This window comes from Rhododendron vialii, chromosome 10a (assembly GCF_030253575.1).
Source record: "Rhododendron vialii isolate Sample 1 chromosome 10a, ASM3025357v1".
Lineage (NCBI taxonomy): Eukaryota > Viridiplantae > Streptophyta > Magnoliopsida > Ericales > Ericaceae > Rhododendron > Rhododendron vialii.
Genome location: NC_080566.1, coordinates 6,372,186 through 6,382,286, shown reverse-complemented (window position 1 = coordinate 6,382,286; position 10,101 = coordinate 6,372,186). Strand labels below are relative to the sequence as shown.

General features: G+C 41.1%; 1 protein-coding gene across 1 annotated transcript; it reads left to right on the top strand.

The window, feature by feature from the left end:
• Positions 1–6,386: 6,386 nt before the first annotated feature.
• Positions 6,387–9,680, top strand: LOC131302799 (uncharacterized). The gene has a single exon (XM_058329594.1). The coding sequence runs from the start codon at positions 6,387–6,389 to the stop codon at positions 9,678–9,680; it is 3,294 nt and encodes a 1,097-aa protein (XP_058185577.1).
• The last annotated feature ends 421 nt before the right edge of the window (positions 9,681–10,101 follow it).

The following is a 10,101-nucleotide window of genomic DNA, read 5'->3' as shown; positions in this document are numbered from 1 at the left end:
AATAATTAAATTTTGGATAACCAAAACGAGCATCCACAGTGGAGTAATCAAATTAAAGTAGATAATTAAAAGTTGCCACATCATCTTTTGATTATCCATTTAAGGGGTGGCTAAGGTTAGCAATGTAGAGGTCTATAATAATATAATCAAAATTGAATAATCAAAACTTACCACATCACCTTTTGAACTTATAAAAATCTAGATATTGTGACATAGAAAATAATTATTTTAAAATAGTTTTCAAACTAATAAAAACATGTTGTTAGAAAAAGAGAAAATAATTTTTTAAAAACTTTGATTTAAAAAAAGACTTCGGGAAAAAAGTTTTAAAAAAAAGTTTAAAGAACAGTTTTTGGAAAAAAAAAAGTTTTAATAAAATAACTGTTTTTGAAATAAACTATTTTTTTGGCAAAAAAAAAACTGTTTTTAAAAATATTTTTCTTAAAAACATGTTGAAAATAGAAGAAAGAGAAGGTGTTTGTGTAATGTTAGTGTACTTGATTGAAGAAATGTAGGGACAACTAAATTTGATTATTCGCAAAAGATCGTTAGTTTTGATTATCCAATGGCTAAAATTTGATGAGTTGATAAGAGATTACTAAGTTTGGTTATTCTAATGTGAGCTCTCTATTGAGCAAGTGTTACTAACCTTAGCCACCTTTTGATTTTGATTATTCCACAGTGGATGTTCTAAGGCCATCCACAGTGGTATAATCAAAAGTCAGTTGTTATTAAAGTTAACAATATTTATGCAAAAAATGACTCACAATGGTATAATCAAACTTAACAACATCCTTAGAAATAATCAAATTTTGGGTTTTGGATAATCAAAGCTAACAACTTTTTTCAATAATCAAAACTTGTGAACCCCATACTACATAAGTTAATTGGTTCCAAAATTTATATACAGGCGTATTTCAACTAGTATTTTCTTTTTCTCTTCTTCACTTGCTCTATATCTTTTTCACTTCAACCACAAATTGTTTCTCTTTCTTTTCCTCCAAAAATGAAGCTCATATTTCTCGATCATCTACAATTTAACTCATCGTTGCCGGATTAAGGTATTTCACTCTTTTTTTCCGTTTTTATTTTAGGCTGCATTCTTATTAATTTAACTTAAACTTAACTTAAATCTGAAAATTGTCTTTATTTGAATTTTTCCCATTTGTTAGTTTTGCACCAAATTTTTATGGGTTATTGATTCGTCTCGACTAGAGGAATCAGAAAAGTAATTTTTTTTTTACTTTTACCTAAGTATTTTGAGAAATAATCACTTTTTAGCACACAAAAAAAAAAGAAGACTTTTTTGACTAAAAAATGGTTATTCTTTTTTTGTCCCTCCCCCTATGGTTGAGCAAATGAAGAACCTTGCAAAAAGAAGAAGAAGAAGAATCTTGCATTCTTTTCCAAATTCAAGAACATTTCTGATTTTTTTTGAAAGATTAAGAGAGTGGTGGATTTGTGATATAGGCTACAGAAATAGGAAGTAAAAAAAAGTTTCGGTATAGTTTTGATAGATGACACTAGGAAAAACACCATATGTTCGATATACTTTTGCCCAAAAAAAAACGTAATAGAGGGAAGTGAATGGCAGAAAACAGATGAGGAGAGAGAGATTGTGTGAAATTGTAGTGGACTCCTTATTTTGGTTATGGACTAAAAGTAACCATTGTAAACCTCAACATTGTTAAGCTTAGCAATCTCTTAAATGAATAATCAAAAGCTGACGTGTCAACTTTTGGTTATCCATTTTTGATTATACCACTGTGGATGGCCTAACAACCTTTTACCAATAATCAAATTTAGTGAATGTAACAACCCGATATTTTTATTAATAATAATATCATATAATTGGTATTATTGATAATAAAGATTTATTTTTTTTAATAGGATATATTTATATCAAACATAATTATCCTATTCTAAGTATCCTATCCTATTTTTTTTTATTTGCATGCATGCATATTACGAAAATTCCTTCCACCTCTCCCTCTCATACTCAGACTCTACTCCCTCTCCCTGATCATCTCCACTCCTTTTTCGTCCATCTCAAGCCTAGTATTAGAATCCTTTTGAAACTCAATTTTATCACTTTTATCAAAAGAATTTTCTTATATATACCCTATAACCCCGACCCTAGGGCACACCACGCCACTCCCCATATTCCACCAGTCCAGAAGAGAGAGAGAATTCGGAGAAAACGGAGCTCCAATCAATGGAGTTCTAGAGAGAGAAAAAGAGAGAGAGAAAAGTGGGTTTCGTAGCCACGACCAACCAAGACCCGAATTGACCATTCCAATCTCTTCCTTCAACCCCAAGCATCCTCAAGCACCATTCAATTCGAACCCAAAGTCCCCCAATCGCCAAAACCGAAGTCATCTTCCCCAAAAGTTCAAGTTTCGGTTTTAAATCAATTCAATCCAATTCAAGGTAGTATAATCCCTTCCAAACACTCCTCTAAGTATATTTATTGTTTTTATGCTTAACCCAATAGCCCCCGTGGTCCCATGCATCGAAACCGTAGCAAAGAAATCAAAAAAACGCATTCTGGACGCGACCTTGCGGCCGCAACCTTCGGGCCGCAAGAACCAGGCTCGAGTTTGCGGTTCGCTGCTCAGCCGCAAGGTTGACCCGGTCAAACCTTGCGGCAGGATCTGTTTTGTTCCGAATCGACTTTTCGACATCCCGAACTTCGTTTTCGAACCCCGAACTATTTTTCCTAGACTTTTCACATTCCAAAGATCATAACTTGTTAAGATCATATTTTTTTTATTTAATTATCTATTTATTAAATTATTTGTTCGTTATCTATCAAAGTTTACAAACGAAAAATAATTGCGACCTTTCAAATAATATTTTTTGCATCCAAACTATTTTTCCTTGATTCCTCACACCTCAAAGATGATATCTTGTTAAAATAATATTTTATTTATTTAATTTACTATTTATTGTTATTTTTATAACATTCCCGATTAAAAATTCTTTACGACCTTATAACGTTATTATAAATGCCCGAATAATTTTATTTAAACTCTCTATATTCTGAAGATGAAATTTTGTTAACGGTAACATATTTTTAATTTATAAATTATTTATTATCTATTTACTTCACTTTCAGCCACTTTATTTAAGCGTCTTTATTTAAATAAATTCCGTGACCTTCCGAACCCAACTTTTGACACTCAAATGATTGCATAGGACCTGTAGAACTCTTATTAAGGTCATGATAAATATTTCAATATTTTTATCTATTTTAGGTATTTAATTAGTTTTGAATTAATCTATTGTCTTAAAATTAATTAATGAAAGCCTAGAAAATTTTCCTTTTAAATTCCTTTTAAAACTCTTACTTTATTGTTGACATTGTGACCATACAAGATTAAGGGCAACGGCCCGTCCATAATAAGTTACGTGATTGCATTATTTATTAATCGTTTTAATTGTTATTTATTTGTTGTATATTGCATTACTGTTTAATTGAATGCTAGATTGGACCCTAGAGACATGGGTTGGTATGCGAATAGAGTTCACTTAGACGATGCTAGGTAATGGATGAATTGGAAAGTTTTGTTTTCTTTAGAATGCTTGCAGGCGAGATTTTGAGATGTGATGAGTTGAATGTGATGGTTTGAAACTGGCAAAGTAAGCCCAGTGTTGATTGATGAATGATGATTGGCAAAGTAAGCCCAATGATGAATGATGTATGGATACTGGCAAAGTAAGCCCAGTGGTGATTGTGAAGTGGTACATAAGATAAGCGAACCCTAGTTATGATTCGGGCATGATAAGCCTTCTCTTGTTGTAATGAGAGGGATACACGCTAGGTACATAACTGAAGTGCAATCCGCGACAGCAAGAGAAAGTGAGCTCATGGGACAGGGCATAGCTAGCGGTTGGGGAGGAAAGATCCCGCGGAGGAGATCTTAGATTACACGACAAGTTAATGGATAGTAATAAACTGATTATGTGGAACAAACTCTGTGTTACTTTTTCGCACTATTATTATCCTGTTGCATGCTAACTGTAAAGTAAGAAGGGTAGTTGGGTTGGATTATACTTCGGGGTGAACTTGTTCACTCAGGTACGGATTGCCTGGCTTCCGTGCCAGATTTTGCAGATAATCAAGAAGAGACACCAAATCCTGAAGGTGAACAGTTTTATGCGGAAGAGAACCCAGAGGTGGGAGCTGAGCCAGAATATGCTTGGGATCCGTATCAAACTTAGAAGATGGACCTGTTATTTTGTTTAGTTTATTACCACAAAGACTATTTTCAGTATTTCTACGATAATTTGTAATAGACGAAACCTTAGGGTATTATCCGGTTTGGATTTTGAATTTTAATTCAATAAATTTTTAGAAATCAGTATTTAAAACCTCCGATTTTATTTCCAAAAATCGGGGCGTTACAACTTGGTATCAGAGCCGTAGGTTCAACCCTCGGCCTTGGGTAGTTTGGGTAGATCACATCAGATTGAGTATTTCACTACAAGTTTAAAATGACACTGTTTGAAACATATCAAAACCTAACGATAAATATATTTTTCTTGCTTTTATAGATGGACCCCACGTTTGCGGACCGACTAGCCGAAGAATGGAGCAGATTGCAGGACTTTTTGGAAAACACCGTTGGATCCGACTTCTCTTTCCGAGACCCTTACGTACCAGCTAAGTTCCCTATTATGTACGGCCAGTATCAGCAGCTGAGGGTGAATTCGCCAAACCAAAGAGAGGTATACACGGCGCAACATCCAAGCCCATGGAGAAGGGCTAACCTCGAGAGGGAAATCCGTGTCATACTCGAAAGTATACCGGGCTTTGACATCAAGAGCGAACCCTATTACTCACATTATAGGGATATGGATAACCAGCCCCCGATTCCTACCCCTGACCAGAGCCATAGCCATAGCCTTCCCCCCATTCAGGAAGAGGACGAGAAGGCCCAGCTAATGGCCCAGCTGACTACGGAAGTAACAAACCTAAGGGCATTCATGACAGCCACCCCAGATTTTCCGATGGGAGATGAGTCTTTGGCAGAAATGTTCCCTACCCTCTATCGAATGAGACAGGCCCACCGAAGGATTGCAGCTTTCGCCGACGCCGTCACCCGCTCCGTCGTTGAAGATCCCGAGATACGAGGCATACTAACCTACATCCTCGGAGTACAAGTGGGACCGCGAGAAGATCCTGAAGAACCCCCCGAGGAAGAAGAAGATCCTGAAGAACCCCCTGAAGAGGAAGAAGATCCTGAAGAACCCCCTGAGGAAGAAGAAGATCCTGAAGAACCCCCTGAAGAAGAGGAAGATCCTGAAGAACCCCCCGAGGAGGAAGAAGATCCAGAAGGACAAAATCAGGAAGAAGAGATGGACGATGATGAGCCGGAATTAGAAGAAGATGCGGGAAACAGCACTGACAGTGAAGACGGATTCTTGACAGAGCCAGAGATGGATGATTATGGCTGGCTTCTACCCATAGATGCACCAAGAGATATGGATGCTGAGCTGCAGTGGTGGCTGACTAGCCAACGGCTCGAAATGCAGGAACCTGTACCTTCTCCAGTTCCCGTACCAATGGAGGAATCAGATAGTGAGTGTGAAGTCATAGATGCTGACCCTCCACCTCGTCCTAGGATGACTCGACCCGCAGGAATCCCATGGGTAGGACACCACTCTGACTATGATCCAAACACTTGGGTCTATATACAGCTGGAACCGCTATACCCCTGCCCATTCAAGATCCGATCCCAGTCCGCCTACCTAGGGCCAGTAAAGATCCTAGCCCCATGCTATAATGGATACTATCTCATCGCCGTACCCCTAGGATTTCGGGAACACTACACCGACCGCATCCATTATTCACGAGTCGCAAGGTCCCGTCCCGAGCAGGAACATCGCATCATTACAGAGAATGCCGACTTCACCGATCACGTTACCTATGTAGAGGTACCCATCCGCCTAGAACCTTATAACTACCCCAACCAGCAGGGACCACTGTGGCGAGTAACATGGCGTTGCTACGGGCTCACAGAGGACACAGTCGAGAAACAGAGTGTTCTGGCGGAAAACTTCCCTATGCTTTTCGATTGATCGCTTTCTTTAATTTTTTCTAGTTAGTTCACGCACAGTTCATTTTTTTTTAGGAAAACAATTGTGGTAGTAAGAATTTTTCTGGACATTTTTTTTTAGGAAAACAATTGTGGTAGTAGGAGTTATCTCGACTTTGGTAGCTACATGTCTAAATATTGTGTTGATTGATGTGTTTGATTCGTTTTGTTAATAAAATAAAAGTTTCTTATGATGTTCTGTTTCCGTGTATTTAATAAATACCCAAATATATATGTTCTCATAATAAACCCCCCCTTACTAAATTACAACATAACGATATCTAGATGGAGGAAACGAGAGACAACCAGAATAATGAGCAAAACAACGGACAAGCTGGAGCTCCTCAACTCAACAATCAAATTGGGGCTACCGAACTAGTCCAACTCATGCAAGCGTTCATTACCGCTGCGACTGCGAATAGCCAAAATCAGCGCGGAGCCCCGCACACACCTCGAGGACCAATGACTAGAAGTCAGGCACTAAATGAATTCTGCAAGCGCCGGCCGCCCTACTTTCAAGGAGAACCTAACCCCACAGCTGCGGAAGCTTGGCTAGCAGAAACCAAGAAAATTCTTGAAACCCTAGACATTCAAGAGGCCAGCAATCGAATTGCCCTAGCTACCTATCAGATGCAGAGTGAAGCTCAGCATTGGTGGGACCTCATGAAGAACACCCATGATGTGGCAACAATGACTTGGGACAGGTTCGAAGAAATTTTCCTTGACAAGTATTTTCCAGCACCTGTCAAACAAGCACTGGCCTCGGAATTCATGAATCTCGAGCAAGGCACAATGACTGTGACCCAGTACGCAGCACGGTTTGAAGAACTGTCTCGCTATGGCACAAAAATCATACCTACTGATGACGACAAGGCGAGAAAATTTGAGTGGGGACTCAATGAGACACGCCGAGCAGTAGTGGCGCAGACGCTTCCCACCTACTCACAAGTGGTGCAATGCGCACTTAAGATGGAGAGAGAAAGCTTGGATTTCAAGACAAGACGTGAGCAGAAAAAGACAATACCTACAATTGGAGGACCTATCCGCACCAACCCTACCAACCGGGGTACCTTAACCTCCCAACCCTACCACCAAAACTACCATCGCCCGCAACCGATACAACCCAACCCAGCTTGGAGAAATCCCAACCCAGGGTTCAACCGAAACCCTAACCCTAATCCAAACCAGATCCAAGTATTAAACCGAGGTCCGAACCCTAATCCTGGACCAAACCGCAACCTTTTTCCCCAGAACCAATACCCAGTCCGCCGCTGTTATTTCTGCCATGAAGAAGGACATATCCAGATCAACTGTCCCAAGTTGATCGGAGTTGGAAGCCAGGGGGGACAGCCGTCGCAAAACCAAGTCAGGGCTGCAGGAATTGGGAATCAGAATCAAGTTAGACCGGCTTGGAATGGTAACCAACCCGGAGGACAGAACCAGCCTCGCGGTGGGTGGAACCAACCACCAATTCAGAACAAAGGATCGAACGGGCCAATCCAGCCCAATGCTGGAAGGGTGTTTGCGCTGCAAGGGACGGAAGAGGAGATGGACCCCGCAGTAATCCAAGGTACCCTCACTCTTTTTACTACATGCGTTCAAGCATTATTTGATTCTGGAGCTTCGCACTCATTTATATCTACCACATGTGTATCTACACTTGGTTTAGAAACTGAATCTCTAAAGACAGCTATGCATGTGACCTCACCACTAGGGGGTAAGATTTCGGTAGTACTAATTTGTAAAGGGTGCGAACTAGAGATATCAAACTTACGGTTAACATGCGACTTACGAGTAATCGAAATGACGGACTTTGACGTCATACTCGGAATGGACTGGTTGACTGCACACCGAGCTGTCATAGACTGCCATCGAAAGATGGTGACAGCCTATTCGCCAGATGGAACGAGTTTCAAGTTTAAGGGGGATAGACAAGACCCATCTGCACCCCACGCGCACAAAACGAAGTGGCATAGGAAGCTTGCTGGATGGTTAGCAAGTCTCACATTGGAGGAAACGGACCGAATGGAGTTGGGCCTCCCTCACGTTGTCCGCGAGTACGAGGATGTATTTCCAGAAGAATTACCTGGATTATCGCCGCCAAGAGAATTGGATTTCACCATCGAGCTACAACCCGGCACGGCTCCAATCTCAATGGCCCCGTATCGAATGGCTCCGGCAGAACTACGAGAGTTGAAAACACAATTGCAGGAACTCTTAGAGAAGGGTTTTATCCGACCTAGTACCTCACCATGGGGAGCTCCAGCGCTTTTCGTCAAAAAGAAAGAAGGAACACTCCGACTCTGTATCGACTACCGCCAACTCAACAAAGTCACCATCAAGAACCGATATCCTCTACCGAGAATAGACGACTTGTTCGATCAACTGAGAGGATCGACTTGTTTCTCAAAGATTGATCTAAGATCTGGGTATCACCAATTGAGAATTCGGGATTGCGATATACTCAAGACGGCGTTCCGCACGCGTTATGGACATTACGAGTTCATAGTCATGCCGTTCGGTCTAACCAATGCTCCTGCTGTTTTCATGTGCCTGATGAACCAAATTTTCACGCCGTACTTGGACAAATTTGTGGTAGTGTTCATCGATGACATCCTGATATACTCTCCAACGGAGAAAGAACACGAAGACCACTTGAGAATTGTCCTCCAAGTACTTCGAGACAACCATTTGTATGCGAAGGCCAGCAAGTGCGAATTCTGGATGAAAGAAGTCAAATTCCTGGGACACGTAGTGTCCGAGAAAGGAATCTCAGTCGACGACAGCAAAGTAGAAGCAGTCATGGACTGGAAAAGACCTTCTACGGTATTTGAGATTAGAAGTTTCTTGGGATTAGCCGGTTATTACAGAAGATTCATTCAGGATTTCTCCATCTTGGGAAAACCATTGACACGATTGACCCAAAAAGGGGTTAAGTTTGAATGGAACGAAGCATGTGAGAGATCATTCCAAGAACTTAAGAAGAGGCTGACTAGCGCTCCTATATTGGTCATACCTGAACGAGATGCAGGGTATACCGTGTACTGCGACGCATCTAGAGATGGATTGGGAGCGGTACTCATGCAAAATGGAAAGGTAGTTGCTTACGGATCCCGACAGTTGAGGCCACATGAAAAGAACTATCCAACTCACGATTTGGAACTGGCCGCAGTAGTATTCGCCCTAAAGTCTTGGCGACATTATCTATACGGAGAGCAGTTCGAGGTGTTCACGGACCACAAAAGTTTGAAATACTTATTTACCCAGAAAGAGCTGAACATGAGACAAAGGAGATGGGTGGAATACTTGGAGGATTTCAACTTCACAATGTCCTATCATCCTGGAAAGGCAAACGTAGTCGCTGATGCGCTGAGTCGCAAGAACCGAGGACAAGTGGCTAGCTTAGCCATAAGAGAGTGGGAAATGATGGAAGATCTTAACAGATTCAAACTGCAGCCTACCGCAGAGGGCACCGACGCGTGTCTCTTCGCTGTAGTCGCAACCCCAGCCTTACACCGAGAAATTCTTTTAGCCCAAACCTTTGAACAAGAGTGTGATTTCATCAGACACCAATTCTAAATTGGAAAAGCAGCAGTTGGGTGGGAAATTCACGCTGACAAGAGCCTCCGCTTCCAGGGAAGAATCTTTGTACCAGACATCGGTACCCTCCGAGAAGCAGTACTTAAGGAATTCCACCATTCCAATTTCGCTGTCCACCCAGGGAGTACCAAGATGTACCAAGACCTCCGCCGACAATACTGGTGGACTGGAATCAAGAGAGACGTGGCAAAATACGTCTCATCCTGCCTCACCTGCCAACAAGTAAAGGCGGAACATCAGAAACCCGGTGGGACCCTACAACCATTACCTATACCTGGATGGAAGTGGGAACATATTGCCATGGATTTTGTAACAGGATTACCAAGGTCTCCACAATCGAACACCGCCATTTGGGTGATAGTTGACCGTTTAACCAAATCCGCCCACTTTTTACCGATGA